This window comes from Mobula birostris, chromosome 15, assembly GCF_030028105.1.
Source record: "Mobula birostris isolate sMobBir1 chromosome 15, sMobBir1.hap1, whole genome shotgun sequence".
NCBI classification, from domain to species: domain Eukaryota; kingdom Metazoa; phylum Chordata; class Chondrichthyes; order Myliobatiformes; family Myliobatidae; genus Mobula; species Mobula birostris.
The window spans coordinates 83,240,504-83,259,460 of record NC_092384.1 but is presented as its reverse complement, the minus strand read 5'-3'; the positions used below and the strand labels follow the sequence as shown (position 1 = coordinate 83,259,460).

Here is an 18,957-nt window from a genome sequence, read left to right as displayed (position 1 = left end):
AGTTCTTAAAAAAAATATAGTGAGAGTTAAAGGGCTTATGTCTCAGCAAGATCCAGAAAAACACATCCATGCATTTATTTTTATTAGACTTGATTACTGTAATGGCACTTTCACAGGTCTCTGTAAAAAAAAAATCACTCGGACAGCTACAGTTCATTCAGAACACTGCTGCTAGAGTCCTCACCAAGATCAAGAAAGTACAACTTATTACTCCAGTTCTCAGATTGTTACAGTCTTCCTGTCTATTAGAGGATTGACTTTAAAATATTACCATTGGATTATAAAGCACTGAATGGTCTGGGCCAAAATACATCTCTTGCTGCATTATGAACCTTCTCGGGCTCTCAGGTTGTCTGGGGCCGGTCTGCTTACCGTCCCCCTGGTCAAAAATAAACATGGTGAAGCAGCTTTTAGTTACCTTGCTTCTTGTATCTGAAATAACCTTCTGCAGGATCTGAAGTCTGCCCCAACTTTAAGCTCTTTTAAAGTAGGGGTCCCCAACCTTTTTTGCACCGCGGACCGGTTTAATATTGACAATATTCTTGCGGATCGGCCGACCCGGGGGGGTGGGGTGGGATGGAGTGGTGGGAGTGGTTTAATCATGACTGGAATATGGGTGATAAGTCAACCATAAGTCACTTATCAGTGGCTAATACACTCAATTTCGTTTCTAAAAGGGTTTATCTAACAAATTTAATATTAAACACACAGCGCATATTTTCCTTGCATGAATATAGTGATGTCAGTTATAAGCGACGTTTGTTGTTTTACTCATCAAGTAGTCGCAGGTTAATGACCGACTGATAACCTCGTATAGGTAATGACCTTGCGTGTGTTCAAGTTCAACAGTGGGCGTGACAGGGAATAAGGAAAGGTGCAGTTGACTCATATTGTTTCCTCGTGGCCCGGTAGCACATGCTTTGCGGCCCGGTGGTTGTGGACCACTGTTGTAAATCAAGGCTTAAAACTTCTCTTTTCGCTGTACTTTTAATTAGAACCTCCTGCACTTAGATTTCTATTTATCACAGCTATTTTTGATTGATTTTATTCTCTTATATATTGTCTGAAATTTGATGATGGATTTTTATATCTTGTTCCATGTAAAGCACTTTGAACTGCCCTGTGTTTGGAAAGTGCTATTGAAATAAACTTCCTTGCTTGTTACCACAGAGGCATTGATTTAGTGTGGTGGTGAGACCCAACATGGAGTACTGTGTACAGTTTTGGTCGGCTACCTACAGGAAAGATGTTAACAAGATTTAAAGAGTGCGGAGACGATTTACAATTGCCGGGACTGGAGGACCTGAGTTACAGGGGAAGGTTGAATAGGTTAGGACTTTACTCTCCAGATCGTAGAAGAATGACGGGAATTTAACTGAAAATTTATGAGAAGTATAGATAGAGTAAATGCAAGCAGGGTTTTTTCCACTGAGGTTGGGTGAGATTAGAATCAGGGGTCTTGGGTTTAGGGTGAAAGGTGAAATGTTGAAGGGGAGGATGGTGAGTGTGGAACAAGCTGCCAGCAGAAGTTGTGGATGGGGGTTAGATTTCAACTTTTAAGAGAAATTTGGATAGGTACATGGATGGGAGGGGTATGAAGGTTGAGGTGCAGGTCAATAGGACTAGGCAGATTTATAGTTCGGCACAGACTATATGGGCTGAAGGGACTGTTTCTATGATACGACTCCATGACTAATTCACAGTAACTAAATTAATGTATTAAATTATCAACACAACAGGGTGAGTGCAGATTTTAAATCTGGACTGCAAGGTCTATAGAAACTGAGATTATCCAGGTGTTGTTCATGTCATCAATGAGTTAAAACAATTCTCTGCATTTCAAACTGGTTTAATGTTACTTTAATTTGTGAATGCATACCAGTTTGGGAATTCCATGTTACTGATCTGCTGCCAAGATTACAACTGCAGCATGATCCACCTTGAATATTTTAATTACTATGTCAACACCTTAGGCAAACACAAGCAGAACATCCTATACTCAAGTTAAAAGAGCTCAGTCACTTGGAACTTGAGCCATACAGCATCATGACGTTAGAGTTGGACAGTATTTACCAACCAAAAGGAAGCCGAGAGCTGTAACAAATGCCTGCTGACCTCGACAACTAGTGCCTGGGTAACATTCCCTCACCTCAATCTGGGCACAAATCAGTCCCTTAGGACTGGTGCCAGTTCTTTTATGCCAAGGGGTGGTTGGTACGCACCTTTTTCCTTTTGTTTCTGCTGCTGAGGAGGAGCCTGTGATCTGGAGCTTGCAGAGGACACAGGACTGGCTAGATCTGCATACATGTTCTCAGAGTCTGCACTTCTGATAGAGCTACTGCTTGACGATGCACTGGACACGGAAGACACACTGCTCACGCTGAGGGATCTGGAACAAAATGAATTCTTTAAAGCACTTTTACGTAATTCAAAATAAAACTCTGGGGTACAAATGTGTGACCAACTCAAATGACACATCAAGCTTCTGAATTCATTCCTATTATCAAACTTGTAGCTTCTTTTAGCAAGGAAAAGATATTCCCCCTCTCTCTTTTTCTATTCCCTATTCCAGTTCCCCCTTACCTTTTCGCTTCGCCATACCTGCCCATCACATCCCTCTGGTGCCCCTCCTCCTCCCCTTTCTCCCATGGTCCACTGTCTTCTCCTACCAGATTCCTTCCTCAGCTCTTTACCTTTTCCACCAATCACCTTCCATCTTCTCACTTCATCCCCCCACAGCCACCCACCACTCCTTTCACCTAGTCTCACCTATCACCTGTCAGTTTGTACTTTTCCACCTCCCTCTACCTTCTTCTTCTGGCACCTTCACACTTCCTTCCCAGTCCTGATGAAGGGTCTCACCCCAAAATGTCAACTGTTTATTCATTTCTGTTGATGCTGCCTGACCTGCTGAGTTCCTCCATTGGCTATTCAGTTGCATTGACCCCCAAGCAGATCGCACTCCTGAGCTCATCCATGAGAGGCAAATCAGATGCCCCGAGTTGGATGAATTCCATTGGCAATGCTGTCGATTTATGTATTATCACTGCAGTTTTACATGGTGGTGGCTGAACAGTTGAGTTAATTAATAGTGCAGGGAGCAAGTTCAGATCCTACATTGACAGCTGCGGAATTTTTGTTTAAAAAGGTCATTGATAATTTTAATAACCATTAAAGGAATTCCAGTCTGAAAAGGTTAACACAAAAACTGTTTCTGCTTCCACACAATCATGTCAAGCTTGCTGAGTGTTTCTAGTTTTATCTCAGATATCTGCTCTTTACTCAGGTCCTATGAGTGCTGTGACTACCCTCACTATATTGCTCGAGCAGTGAGGGTTGCCAGTCAATTCACATAAGAAGCCTGCCCAAAACCTACCCTGGACTTGCAGACAACAAGGGTCACTAGATGGACTGAGGGTGCAATGGTTGCCTAATGCTTTACAGCACCAGCTGTAGGATTGGGGTTCCCACTGCTTTCTGAAAGGAGTTTGCACGTTGTCCCCTGACTGTGCGCTCCAGTTTTCTTCCATATTCCAAAGGTGTACAGCTAGTAAGTTGTGGGCATACTGTACTGGGCCAGAAGCATGTCAATACACGAGCTGCCCACAACACATACATATTCAGATTGTGTTGGTTGTTGACAAAAACAACATATTTCACTGGATGCTTCAGCATACATGTGCAAATTAAAGCTCATCTTTCAACATTAGTGATCCAGAATCAGAATTTTGGTATTTTCCTCTTTTCTAGTTTAAGATTCTGAGGCCCTTGACCTCTAAGGGACACGACTACATTAGCCTAAACTAGTGTTGCTGTGCACTGACCTCTCAGAGAACGACTGCTCATTATGAGCATAGCATCAGGATGACTAATTAGCTGAAATGCATTTTGCACTAGAGAATCCACACTGCTGACAAGCAACAGCCCACTTTACCTGGAACGGTGGGAACCTGATGCGGATCGAGAGCCAGATGCTGACGTAGACCGAGACACGGAGCGAGAATGTGATGGTGAACGTGAACTTGACCCACTGTAACTACTGCCACTATCACTACCACTCCCACTTGCAGTCTGCCTGTTAACAAAAAAGATAATTTAGGGCTTAGTGATCAGATAAGGAATATTAGAGAGACTGACCAGATTTAAATAGAATAATCCAAAGGAACAGCTAAGCATTTCTTCAGCATGGGGCTTTAATGTACTACACTGAAAAATAAAAACCATTATGCATTTTGTCCTTTGGTGGCCCCTCTTGTTTATAGTTCATAAATCAGAGTACTGAGGTACAGAAACAGGCCCTTCGGCCCATCTAGTCCATACCAGACTGTTATTCTGCCTAGTCCCATTGACCTGCACCCATGCCATAAGCCCTCCACACCCCTCCCATCCATGAACCTATTCAAATTTCTCTCGAATGTTGAAACTGAACCCAAATCCATCATTTCCACTGGCAGCTTGTTCCACACTCACACCACTCTCTGAGTGAAGAGGTTGCCCCTCGGTTTCCTTTAAATATTTCACCTTTCATCCTTAACCTACGACCTCAAGTTGTAGTCTCACCCAATCCCAGTGGAAAAATCCTGCTTCATTTACCCTCTATCTACCCGTAATTTTGTATACCTGTATCAAATTTCCCCTTATTTTTTAACACTTCAGGAAAAAAAGATCCTAACTTCTCCCTATACTTCAGGTCCTTTAGTTCCAGCAACATCCTTGGATATTTCCTCTGCACTCTTTCAATCTTATTGATATACTTCCCTGAAGGGAGATAACCGAAACTACAAAATGAGGCCTCACCAAAGTCTTAAACAGCTTCAACATAACATCCCAACTCCTGTACTCAGCATTCTGATTTACTTTATACTTTATTGTCACCAAACAATTGATACCAGAGCGTACAATCATCACAGCGATACTTGATTCTGCTCTTCCCGCTCCCTGGATTACAAATCGATAGTAAATATTAAAAATTTAAATTATAAATCATAAATAGAAAATAGAAAAAAGGAAAGTAAGGTAGTGCAAAAAAAAAACCGAGAGGCAGGTCCGGATATTTGGAGGGTACGGCCCAGATCCGGGTCAGGATCCGTTCAGCAGTCTTATCACAGTTGGAAAGAAGCTGTGATAAATCTGTGACAAATCTGGCCGTACGAGTCTTCAAGCTCCTGAGCCTTCTCCCGGAGGGAAGAGGGACGAAAAGTGTGTTGGCTGGGTGGGTCGTGTCCTTGATTATCCTAGCAGCACTGCTCCGACAGCGTGTGGTGTAAAGTGAGTCCAAGGACGGAAGATTGGTTTGTGTGATGTGCTGCGCCGGGTTCACGATCTTCTGCAGCTTCTTTCGGTCTTGACAGGACAACTTCCATACCAGGTTGTGATGCACCCTAGAAGAATGCTTTCTACGGTGCATCTATAAAAATTAGTGAGGGTTTTATGGGACAGGCCAAATTTCTTAGTTTTCTCAGGAAGTAAAGGCGCTGGTGGGCCTTCTTGGCAGTGGACTCTGCTTGGTTGGTCCAAGTCAGGTCATTTCTGATATTGACCCCAAGGAACTTAAAGCTTTTGACCTGTTCCACTTGTGCACCACCGATGTAAATTGGGCTGTGCGGTCCGCTACTCCTTCTGAAGTCAACAACCAATTCCTTCGTCTTGCTGACGTTGAGGGAAAGGTTATTGTCTTTGCACCATGCCACCAGGTTCTTAATTTCCTCTCTGTACTCAAACTCATCATTACCCGAGATACGGCCTACAATTGTTGTGTCATCAGCAAACTTATATATTGAGTTTGATGGAAACTTGGCTACACAATCATGGGTGTACAGTGAGTACAGCAGGGGGCTGAGTACACAGCCTTGTGGGGCACCAGTGCTCAGAGTGATTGTAGAGGAGAGCTTGTCCCCTATCTTTACAGCCTGGGTCCTGTCTGTGAGGAAGTTGAAGATCCAGCTGCAGATCTGAGTGCTAAGGCCCAGGTTCTGGAGCTTAGGAATCAGTTTACTTAGAATGATGGTATTAAAGGCAGAGCTGTAGTCAATGAAAAGGAGCCTTATGTATGCGTCTTTATTCTCCAGGTGTTCTAAGGAGGAATGTAGGGCCAGAGGGATGGCATCTGCCGTTGACCTGTTGCTCCGGTAGGCGAATTGCAAAGCGTCGAGGTTGACCGGTAGGCTGTGGTTGATGTGTGCCATAACCAATCGCCCGAAGCACTTCATAGCAATTGATGTCAGAGCCACAGGTCGATAGTCATTCAGGCATGCCACCTTGCTCTTCTTCGGCACTGGGATTATCATTGCCTTCCTAAAACACAAGGGGATCTTAGACTGAAGCAAGGAGCAGTTGAAGATGTCAGCAAACACTCCAGCTAGCTCGCTTGCACAGGCCCGGAGAACCCGTCCTGGGACGCCATCTGGGCCTGTCACCTTCCTTGGATTTATCTTCAGGAAGGCCCTTCTAACGTCCTCCTCGGTGACGATGAATCTCGATGCCACCAGGTCCGGTTCATATGGAGGGAGTGGGACGCTCCTCTTCTGTTCGAATCTTGCGTAGAATACGTTAAGTTCTTCAGGAAGAGAAGTGTCACAGTTATTGATATTCCCAGCCTTTTCTTTGCACCCAGTGATCTCATTTAGACCTTGCCATAGTCTACTGGCATCCCTTTGGTTAGCCTGGGCTTCCAGCTTGGCTCGATAATGCCTCTTGGCGACCTTAATGGCTTTCCGGAGTTCACGCCTGGGTTCCATGTAGCGACTGGTATCCCCGGACCTAAAAGCTGCAGCTCTAGCCTGTAAAAGGGACTTGACCTCATAATTCACCCAAGGTTTCCGGTTAGGGAATACCTGGATCATCTTGCGAGACACACAGTCCTCTGTGCATTTCCAAATAAAGTCCGTGACAGCTGAGGCATACTCATCGAGATTAGCTGCTGAGTCCTTGAATACTAACCAGTCCACCGATTCAAAGCAGTCACGGAGGACCTCATCTGTTTCCTCCATCCAATGCGACACTACTTTTGACACCGTGACCTCCCGCTTCAGTTTCTGTTTGTAAGCCGGGAGGAGGAGTACGGCCTGATGGTCCGATTTTCCGAAGTGAGGTCGTGGGACGGAATGGTAGGCATCCTTGACTGCTGTGTAGCAGTGGTCAAGTATATTCGGGCCTCTAGTGGGGCAGGAGACATGTTGGTATAACTTTGGCAGCGCCTGATGTTGGGCTGGTTAAAGTCCCCGGCTGTAATGAGCAAAGCCTCCGGATACCTGGTCTCAAGTTCACTGATGTTGGCATACGGTATGTTCAGAGCACATTCCACGTCTGCCTGGGGGAGAATGTAGACCTCTGTCAGTATGACCGAGGTGAATTCCCGTGGCAGATAGTAGGGATGACACTTCACCGACAGGTGTTCCAGGTCCGGGCTGCAGGAGCTTGTCAGTGCCACTCTGTCCGGGCACCACGCAGTGTTGATCAGTAGGCAGACACCGCCTCCCCTTGTCTTGCCCGAAGACGCCGTGCGGTCCATCCGATGGATCGTAAATCCCTCCAGTCGGATGGCACAGTCGGGGGTGGTGGGGAGAGCCAGGTCTCGGTGAAACAGAATACACAGCAGTTCTGCATCTCCCTGCAGTAGGTGAGTGTCCCTTTAAGATCATCCACCTTGTTCTCTATGGCTTGCACATTAGCTAGTTGGATGGTGGGCATAGGGACCCTGAAGCCCCTCAGCTTCAATCTGACCAGCAGCCCAGCTCTTTTCCCACGCTTTCTCGGTAAATAGTGCATCTTTCCAGGTTTCCATCGATGCAGTGTGTTGTTGTCAGCTCTCTGAGGTTGGTGGACGCGTCCCGCAGGGATTGATTGGCGAGTCGCGTCGTCAGGCACTCCTGGTTGGGCCGAGTGACGGGGGAGGCTCCGCTGCCACTTCCAGCTGTCGGGGGCCTGGGCTGTTGATTGGGTCGGGCCCTGAAGCCGACACTGAACCCTGGAGGGCCGGGCTGCTGGCTGAAACAAGTCTGTAAACTGAGTCACAGTTGCGGAGGCCTCCGCTCCAGCCGAACCTCGGGCTCGATTTCCGAGGTCGGCGGTGGAGGCCTCACTTCTGGCAGCTGTGGATGGCCACAAATGGGGCTTTACGGTGGTCGCTCCGGGGAAGCGTCTGGGGCACCTTGAGGTCTCCGCCGTTATGAAGACCAATGTGCCAAAAGCTCTCTTTATGACCGACCTTTTCTACCTGTTACACCATTTTTAAGGAATTACGGATCTGTATTCGCAGATTCCTCTACTCTTCCGCACACCCAGTGCCCTACTGTTCACTGTGCAAGTCCTACTCCGTTTTGTCCTACCAAAGTGCATCACCTCACACTTCTCTGCATGAAATACCATCTGTCATTTTTCCAGCTGTAAACTTTGATAGCCTTCCTCTCTGTCCAGTTTGGCCCCAATAATTAATTTTATAGCAACTTCATACAAGTCCAAGGTACCAAGCATGTCTAGCAAGGTCCGAGTTAACCTCTTGGGCTGGGTATCACCCTGCAGATGATAGGGCGTGGTCCTTGACTTCTCGACTCCAAACATGCCCAGTAACTCATGGATGAGTCTGCTCTCGAAATCCTGTCCCTGACCACTATGTATCCGCTTGGGAAGGCCATAATAAATGAAATACTTCTTCCATAACACCTTTGCCACTGTAGATGCCCTTTGGTCCTTGGCAGGAAAAGCCTGTGCATATCTGGTGTAGTGGTTTGTGATGACTAAGACATTCGCCGTGCTGCTGGCATCGGGTTCTATTGACAGGAAATCCATACACACCAGGTCCAGGGGCTCCACACTCTGCATGTGGGATAAGGGAGCGGCCGCGTAGGCAGTGTCTTCCACTGTACGCCTCGAATGCACGACTTGCAGTATTCTTTGACCTCCTGACTACTCTGAAGACAAATGCACAACACAGGAGCTCACAGTTCCATTCATTTGTTCCCCGTCGACCTCCTCTGAACGTAGCTGACCCTCGGACCCTCGCTCCAAGTCCACTCCATCTGGCGGTCTACCAATTCTCTCCATTCGATTCTTCTCTCTTCATCTTTCCCCAACAAAAGACCGCGAAATCCCTGCTCCCAGACCCACAAGAAATAGTAACATCCCTCTCATTGGATAGCACCCATTTCAAAGCCCTGTTATCTCTAGCCATAACCCAAACATTGCTGTTACAGAGAAACAATTACCTTAGCAGTGAAACGCTACAAAGAGGCCATTACATTAGCAGTGAAATCTTACAATGCGTTACACAAGCAAATGGAACAGAGAGGGATAATGAGAACAATCAAATTGTGTGCAGTTCTGGTCACCCCATTACAGATAAGATGTGGAGGCTTTAGAAAAAGTGCAGAAGAGGTTCACCAGGTTGCCTGGATAGGGAGTATAAGCTATTAGCAGACGTCAGACACACTTTCTCTGGAGGCCAAGAGGAGACCTGATATAAGTTTATAAAATTACGAGAGGCATAGACCAAGTAGTCAGTCAGTCATTTCTTCCCCAAGTGTCAAGCAGAGAAGCAAGTGACTTGCAGACGTTGGAATCTGGAGTGATAAATCTGCTGCAGAAACTCTGCAGCTTGTGTCGTTTCTGTGGGAATTGTCAATGTTTCGAGTTTCAACTCTGAATCAGGACTCAGAGTAGAGAGGTGAGATGGCATGAAGGGGAATGGTGAGAAAGGAGTCCGAGGTGATCAGTGGACTGAGGGGGTGTGGAAGATGACAGACATGGTGGGGCAGGGAAAGGGAGGGGAGTGGAGCTGGTGAATAAGATGTGAAGGCAGACAACGAGAGCTACAAAGATGGGTGCACCATCTGCCACTCATTTTCTTCTCTCATTCATCTGCCAATAATAGCAATAAATTTTAATCTGAAGGAAAGCAAGATATAGAGGATATGAAGGAGTTTTAGGTATAAGAACCTTCCAGAAAACAGGCAAAATAAGGAAGTACATTCATCACATTGAAGGTAGAAGGCTAGTACAGAGCGGACCGTTGTGCTGAAAGTGAGGATAGCTGTGGACAGTCATAAGAGTAACAATTTGAGAATTGAGTAGCAAAATAGGACAGATACACAGAGAACATGGTAACAGTCACAGGTCCATGCTAATCAAGGTGCCTATCAACTTGCTCCTTAATCTGCTTTTAACCTTTATCTCTGACCATAAACCTGTGTTTAAGGGACTGTGTTTTGCACCTTGCTCCCAGAGGAGTGCTGTTTCGTTTGGTTGTATTCATGTCTGATTAAACGATAATTAGACTTGAACTTGAAACCATCTTGCACAATGATTGTTTGTCTGTCTTGTTCTGTCTGCTCTTTCATTGATCCTATTGTGTTCCTTTGTACTTACTGTGAACGTTTGCAAGAAAATTAATCTCAGAGCTGTGTATGGTTACATAAAATTACTTTGATCTTTCAACTCTAGTGAAAGAGCTTAAGCAGTATAGGAGTAAACAATGAAATTACTGAACTGGTGTCTCTAGCTCTTGACTACTGGCAGGGAGATGTGATACTGAATCTCCACTGAGATTGTGGGGAATCTGGAATTTAAGAAGCCAGTATCAATAATGCTGTAACAAATTAACTATTTCTCTCAGCAGAGATGTGCTGAGGATGTTCTGTCAGTGTTGGAGAAAATGATGTGCCACAGATTATAGCTTTGGCCAAAGCAAAGAGCTTATCAAAAAGTAACTGGCTGCCAGACCTCCGGGGAGGTGTGCGGGGCACCCGCTCCTTCTTCCTTCCCTCTCTGTTCTCGGCAGGTTTCGCACCCTCTGCACCAGCCTTTGTAACCTTTGCTCCTGCAGACGGACCTGAAGGCTGTGGCGACGGCAGTTTCTTCACAGTTTTATCACTGTTGGAGAAACAGAAGATAAAATATTAAGTAGCCTGTCAGTAATAGCCAAGAGCTACTAGAAATTCCTGAGTCATAGAGCTGAACAGCACAGAAACAGGCCTTTTGTTCATCTACTCTGTGCTGAACTATTAATCTGCCAAATACCCGTTACCCCATACCCAGACGACAGCACTCCTCTCACATACCTATCCAAATTTCTCTTGTGTTGCTATTGAATCCGCATTAACTACTTGCACCAACAGCTAGTTCCACACTCTCACTACTTTCTGAGTGAAGTGGCTCCCCCTCAGGTTCTCCTTAAACATTTAACCTTTCACTCTTTAGATTGCTGAGCCTCTTGCGATGATTTTTGCATCATCAAAAGGGACGGGATAATTACCAGACGATTGGAGATTTGCAAATGTTGTTCCCTTGTTCAAGAAAGGGAGTAGAGATAACCCATGAAATTATAGACCAGCGAGTCTGACTTCAGTGGTGGGCAAATTGTTGGAGAAGATCCTGAGAGGCAGGATTTATGAGCATTTGGAGAGACATAATCTGATTAGGGATAGTCAGCATGCTACGCTGCGTTCACCAGCATTTTTTGTGTGTGTTGCTTGAATTTCCAGCATCTGCAGAATTCCTGTTGTTTATGGCTTTATCAAGGGTAGGTTGTGCCTTACGAGTCTGATTTAATTCTCTGAGGATGTAACAAGGCACATTGATAAAGGCAGAGCAGCAGATGTAGTGTATATGGATTTCAGTAAGGCATTTGATAAGGTTCCCCATGCAAAACTCCTTCAGAAAGTAAGGAGGCATGGGATTCAAGGAGACCTTGCTTTGTAGATCCCAAACACCAGGAAATCTGCAGATGCTGGAAATTCAAGCAACACACACAAAAAATGCTGATGAACGCAGCACAGCATCTATAGGAAGAAGTACAGTCGATGTTTCAGGCCGAGACCCTTCGTCAGGACTAACTGAAAGAAGAGACAGTAAGAGATTTGAAAGTGGGAGGGGGAGGGGGAGATCCGAAATGATAGTTGAAGACAGGAGGGGGAGGGATGGAGCTAAGAGCTGGAAAAGTTGACTGGCAAAAGGGATACAAGGCTGGAGAAGGGAGAGGATCATGGGATGGGAGGCCTAGGGAGAAAGAAGGCATACTTGGAGTACTGAGTTCAGTTCTGGTCACCTCACTACAGGAAGGATGTGGATACTATAGAGACAGTGCAGACGAGATGTCGCCTGGATTGGAGAGCATATCTTATGAAAATAGATTGAGTGAACTTGGCCTTTTTTCCTTGGAGCAATGGAGGATGAGAGGTGACTTGATAGAGTTGTATAAGATGATGAGAGGCACTGATCGTATGGATAGCCAGAGACTTTTTCCCAGGGCTGAAATGGCTAACACGAAAGGGCATAGTTTTAAGATGCTTTGAAATAGGTACCAAGGGGATGTCAGGGGTAAGTTTTTCCACCAGAGAGTGGTGGGGGTGTGGAATGCACTGCTGGCGGCGGTGGAGGAATCAGATACAATAGGGTCTTTTAAGAGCCTCTTAGATAGGTACGTGGAGCTTTGAAAAATAGAGGGCTGTGCGGTAGGGAAATTCTAGGCAGTCTCTAGAGTAGGTTACATGGTCGGCACAATACTGTGGGCTGAAGGGCCTGCAATGTGCTGTAAGTTTCTGTGTTCTATGTTAACCCATAACCTCTAATTGCAGTCTCACCCAACATCAGTGGAAAAGCCTGCTTGCATTTAGCCTTTTGGAATCCCACATAATTTTGTATACATCTACTAAATCTCCCCTCATTCTCCAGAGCTCCAGAGAATAAAGTCCTGACCTATTCAAACTTTCCCTGTAACTCAGGTCCTGAAGTCCCTGAAACACCCTTGTAACTGCAAATTTCCCCCATACTTCTTTACAAAACTACTCAAGCTCTGTCAGATTGCATGGGGATCATGAGTGAACAGTCCTTTTCAAGTCCAGCCACTCCAGGACATGAACTTTGTTCTTTTTAAGCCATTCTTGTGTAGCTTTGGCTTTATGCTTGGGGTTATTGCCTTGCTGGAAAACAAATCTTCTCCCAAGTCACAGTTCTCTTGCAGACTGCATCAGGTTTTCCTCCAGGATTTCCCTGTATTTTGCTGCATTCATTTTACTCTCTACCTTCACAAGCCTTCCAGGGCCTGCTGCAGTGAAACATCCGCACAGCATGAAGCAGCCACCACCAGGCTTCAGAGTAAGGATAGTGTGCTTTTGATAATGTGTAGTTTTTGGCTTACGCAAAACATAGTGTTTAGTCTGATGGCCAAAAAGCTCAATTTTGGTTTCATCAGACCATAGAATCTTCTTTCAGCTGACTTCAGAGTCTCCCAGATGCCTTCTGGCAAACTCTAGCCGAAATTTCCTGTGAGTTTTTTTTTTAAACAGTGGCTTTCTCTTTGCTACTCTCCCATTAAGCTGTGAGTGGTGAAGCACCCAGACAACAGTTGTTGTATGCACCATCTCTCCCATCTCAGCCACTGAAGCTTTTCAATAACCTTTTCGTAGAGTTGCTTGGAGTGTTCTTTTGTCTTCATGGTGTAGTTTTTTACCATGACTTTTCAGCTACAGGTATCTTTTTACGACAATCAATTGAAACACCTTGACTGCACACAGGTCTCTAAAAACTGATCTCCATTTAACAAATTATGTGACTTCTAAAGCCAATTGGTCAATTGGTTCCACCAGTGATGATCTGATGTATCACATTAAAGGGGATGAATACTGATGCAATTAGTTATTTTGTGTTTGATATTTGTAATTAATTTAGATCACTTTGTAGCGATGTTTTCACTTTGACATGAGTCTTTTTCTGTTGATCAATGTAAAAAAAGCCAAATAATATCCACTGTGATTCAATGTTGTAAAAGAATAAAACATGAAAACTTCCAAGGTGAAGGAGTAAATCCTTGTCATAGGCACTGTAGGTAGTCCAAAAAGGAAGGTAAATGGCTTCATGATCCATTCAGAAATCTGATGGTAGAGTGGGAGAAGCTGTTTCTGAAAAGTCTGTGTTTTTCGGCTCCTGTATCTTCTCCGTGATGGTAGCAATGCAAAGAGGGCATATCCTGGGTGACCGGAGTCCTTAATGATGGGTGCCACCTTTTGATGGCGTTACCTTTGGAAAATGTCCTGAATGCTGGGGAAGCTAGTGCCCTTCAATTTTCCCTTAAGCAAACAATGCTGACTTTGTCCTATCTTGCCCTGTGTCACCAAGTACTCAATAATGTCATCCTTAACAATTCACCATGCTGGAGTCCAATTATTTTGAAAGATCACTGCTAATGCCTCCACAATCTCTAACATTACCTCTTTCAGAACCCTAGGGTGTGGTACATCTGGTCCGGTTGACTTATGCATCCTGAAGTCTTTCAGATTTTTTGAGCACCTTCTCCCTTGTAATAATAACTGCACTCACTTCTCTTTCCTCGCATCCTTCAACATCTGGCATACTGCTAGTGTCTTCTACAGTGATGCAAAATACTAATTTAGTTCATCTGTCATTTCCTTGTCCCTCATATTTGTTCGGCCTCAATTTCTGGCGGTCCTATATCCACTCTGTGACGAAGGCCCACCACTGATTACAGACGGCACATGGCACACTCAGTAAAACACTCAAAGGGTCATCCATACACATTATTCCTCTCTGTTATTGTGGTGAGTGCACGCATCACAATAAATCAACAGTCACAATTTTACACTCATCCCCAGCAGTAATAGGTAAGAAAAAAAGAAACACACTATGTCACAGTTTAATTATCTCAGGTCAATTTATTCATAGTCATCTTTCCAATAAGTGTTTTGCCAAAGTGTCATGATAATCTGACGTTTCTCTCCTCCACAGTCACTGGGTCTGAAACCGAGCTGCTGCATCGAGCTGTCTCATATCGAGGCAGCAGCAACCTGCACAGGTGTGCTGATTGGTGGAGGATACCATCTTTAACTGGGTCAAGGGTTATGTAACCTAATTACTCATCTTGTGGTAAAGTTTTGGGCTTTATTTAAGTTATTTAACCGGGAAATGGTGAATCCTATAATGAGGTATACGTGTTTATTGTGAGAACTGGCAGTAGAGTTTCAGATTGTGTGAAATAGAAGATAATTGAGTTAATTAGCTTTTGGTTGGTCTGGGGGAGGGGCTTAGTAGTTATAAGCCTCAGGTTACCAAGGCTTTGGGTTTTTGTCATTTTTGTTTAGTCTGAGGGTGGCTGTTAACCAGACAGGTGACAATTGCAAGCTATATATCTATTGTATTTTTTTTTCTTGTTTTGATGTGGACGTCCAAGTTTTTGTTTTCCCACTATTTTTGTAAATAAAAGCACCTCAATCTATTTTTGCAACTCAAGCCATCTTGTTATTTTTCTTAGACAGTTGACCCACAGTTTTTGTGACAACTCTCATCTCTTTTTTTTACATACCTGAAAAAGCTTTTATTATCCACTTTGATATTGTTTGCTAGCTTGTTTTCATTTTTCATCTTTTCCCTCCTAATGATTCTTTTAGTTGCTCTCTGTAGGTTTTTGAAAGCTCCCCAATTTGCTTTGTTGTATGCTCTCACTTTTGCTTTTACATTGGCTTTGACTTCCCATGTCAGCCATGGTCGTACTATTTTGCCATTTGAGTATTTCTTTTGTTTTTGGAATGCATCTATCCTGCACCTTTCTCATTTTCCCCAGAAACTCACACAATTGCTGCTCTGCTGTCATCCCTGCCAGCAGTTCCTTCCAATTTACTTTGATCAATAGCTCTCTCATATCACTGTAATTTCCCATACTCCACTGAAATACTGCTACATCAGACTTTACTTCCACCATATTAAATTTCAAGTTGAACTCAATCATACCATGATCACAGCCTCCTAAGGGTTCTTTTGCCTCAAGCTCTCTAATCATCTCTGGTTCATTACATAACGCCCAATCCAGTATAGCTGATCCCCTAGTAGGCTCAATGACAAATTGCTCTAAAAAACCATGTCATAAGCATTCAACAAACTTGCTCTCTTGAGATCCATAACCAACCTGATTTTCCCAATCGACCTCCATGTTGAAATTTCCTCTATCACAAGATTGCCCTTTTGGCATGCCTTTTCTATTTCATAAGAACATAAAAAATAGGAGCAGGAGTAGGCCATCTGGCCCATCGAACCTTCTCCGCCATTTAATAAGATCATGGCTAATCTGACCATGGACTCATCTTCACCTACCTGCCTTTTCCCCATAATTCTCAATTCCCCACTATGGAAAAATCTATTCAAGCTTGTCTTAAATACATTTACTGAGGCAGCCTTCACGGTTTTATTGGGCAGAGAATTCCACAGATTCACCACTCCCGGGGAAAAGCAGTTCCTCCTCATCTCTATCCTAAATCTACTCTACCGAATCTTGAGGCCATGTCACCTAGTTCTAGTCTCACCTATCAGTGGAAACTTTCCTCCCTCTATCTAACCCTTTCATAATTTTATCTGTTTCTATAAGATCTCCTCTGATTCTTCTGAATTCAAGCAAGTACGGTCCCAGGCAACTCAATCTCTCCTCATAGTCTAACCCCCTCATCTCTGGAATCAACCTAGTGAACCTCCTCTGCACCGCCTCCAAAGCCAGTATGATAGGGTCTTTTAAGAGACTCCTAGACAGGTATATGGTTCTCAGAAAAATAGAGGGCTATGGGTAACCCTAGGTAATTTCTCAGGTAAGGACATGTTCAGCACAGCTTTGTGGGCCAAAGGGCCTGTATTTTGCTGTAGGTTTTCTATGTTTCTATTCTTCCTCAAGTAAGGAGACCAGAACTGCACACAGTACTCAGCTGTGGCCTGTATATAACTACAATCAGGTCCTTTTACCCTTGCAGTTTCTTTCTTAACTCAACTGAGAAGGATTCAACATCTTCCAATCCTGTGTCACATCTTTGTACTGATCTGATGCCATTCTTTACCTGCAGAGCCACACCGTCCCCTCTCTCTGTATTCCTATTCCTCCGATACAACATGTGACCTTGGATATTCAGCTCTCATCTACAGCCATCCTTCTGCCACGATTCAGTGATGGTCACAACATCATACCTGACAATCTATAACAGTGCAACAAGATCATCCACCTTATTTCTTAGTCTGACTGCAAGCTACCTTTGCTTTTTTACCACCCATCCTATCCTGAGTCCCTTCACTCCGGTTCCCATTCCCCCACCAAATTAATTTAAACCCTCCCCAAAAGTTCCAACAAACCTGTCCACGAGAATTTTGGTTCCCCTCAGGATATGGTTTTGGGGTACTTGAAGACACACGAAAAGATAGAACGTCAGCATAAACTCCTCAAGGAAAAATCTTTTCCGACAAATCTGTTGGAATTCTTTGAAGAAATAACAAGCAGGATAGACAAAGGAGGTTTGATGTTGTGCACTTGGATTTTCTTAAGGTCTTCAACAAGGTGCCACATGAGGCTGCTTAACAAGCTACGAACCCACGGTATTACAGGAAAGATTTAGCATAGATAAAGCAGTGGCTGATTGGCAGGAGGCAAAGAGTGGGAATAAAAGGAACCTTTTCTGGTTGGCTGCCATAACTAGTGGTGTTCCACAGGGGTCTTTTGAACAAGTCATACGCCCTCTAGAACAGATCCCAATGATCCAAGAACCTGAAGCCCTGCCCCTGCATCAGCTTCTCAGCCACGCATTTACCTGCCAAATCATCCTGTTTCTACCCTCACTGGCGTGTGGCGTAGACAAAAATCCAGACATTACTACTCTGTAGGTCCTGCTTCTCAGCTTTCTACCTAGCTCTCTAAATTCTCTTTTCAGAGCCTCTGTTTTTCCTTCCTATGTCATTGGTACCAATAACTACCAAGACATGTGGCTGCTCTCCCTCCATCTCCAAAATGCTGTTGACGTGATCCAGTACGCCTCTGACTGCACCTGGGAGGCAACAAATTATTCGGCTGTCCCGTTCACATCCACAGAATCTCCCGGCTGTTCCCCTGACTATTGAGTCCGCTATCAATACCGCTCTCATCTTCTCCCTCTTCCCCTTCTGCAGCACGCACCTATGCTCAGTGTCAGTAACCCGGTCTCTGTGGCATTCCCCGAGGAGGTTATCCTCATCCCCCACAATAGCAGTATACTTATTATTGAGAGGAATGGCCACAGGGGTGCTTGACTGCACACGGTGACCTCCATTTAACTAATTATGTGACTTCTAAAACCAGTGATAATTTGGCATGTCATATTAAAGGGGGTGAATACGTAAGCAATCAATTATTTTGTGCTTTATATTTGTAATTAATTTAGATCACCTTGTAAAGATCTATTTTCACTTTTTCTGTTGATCAGTGTCAAAAAAAGCCATATTAAATCCACTGTGATTCAATGTAGTAAAACAATAAAACATGAAAACTTCTGGGGTGGGGGGGGTTAATATATTTTATAGGCACTGTAATAGAAGCTTTTTAATGTAAACCGTGCTGGTCAGGCATGTACTTCACTTAACAGATATAATGCTGAGGCAAACTGCACGGAGTATTGTGATCAGTTTTAGGCACCTAAGCAAAGATGCGCAAGCATTGGAGAGGGTGCACAGGAGTTTCACGAGAATAACTTTGGGAACAAGAGGGTTAACATTTCAGGAGTGTTGGATGGCCCTGAGCCTGTACTCAATGGAGTCTAGAAGAAAGGGAGGGGGGGATCTTATTGAAACATATCGGATATTGAAAGGCCTAATTAGTAATGGATGTGGAGATAATGTTCCCTATAGTCTAGGACCAGAGGGCAGAGCCTCAGAATAGAAGGACACCCATTTAGAACAGAGGTAAGAAGGAGTTTCTTCAGTGAATCTGTGGAATTCATAGTCAGACAGCTGTTGAGTATATTCAAAGAGGAGGTTGATAGGTTTGTGATTAGTAATGGTGTCAAGGTCACAGGGAGAAGGCAGGAGAATGTGGTTGTGAGGGATATTATAGAATGGTAGAGTAGACGGGCTGAATGGTCTCATTCTCCTCCTACGTCTTATGGTCTTCTGGTATAAATATACAAGCTTTTTAATGTAGGCCAGGGAATGTACTTCACAGATGTCTTGTAA

At 44.3% G+C, this 18,957-nt stretch overlaps 1 protein-coding gene across 2 annotated transcripts in view; it reads right to left on the bottom strand.

Moving 5' to 3' along the window:
* Positions 1-18,957, bottom strand: part of zc3h18 (zinc finger CCCH-type containing 18) — a 303,202-nt gene that overhangs the window by 26,191 nt on the left and 258,054 nt on the right. For both annotated transcript variants that reach the window (XM_072280013.1, XM_072280014.1), the window contains 3 exons: positions 10,717-10,866; positions 3,935-4,075; positions 2,223-2,389 (listed from right to left, as the gene is read on the bottom strand). In XM_072280013.1, the coding sequence (XP_072136114.1) occupies positions 2,223-2,389; positions 3,935-4,075; positions 10,717-10,866 (458 nt within the window). The remainder of the gene's footprint in view (positions 1-2,222; positions 2,390-3,934; positions 4,076-10,716; positions 10,867-18,957) is intronic.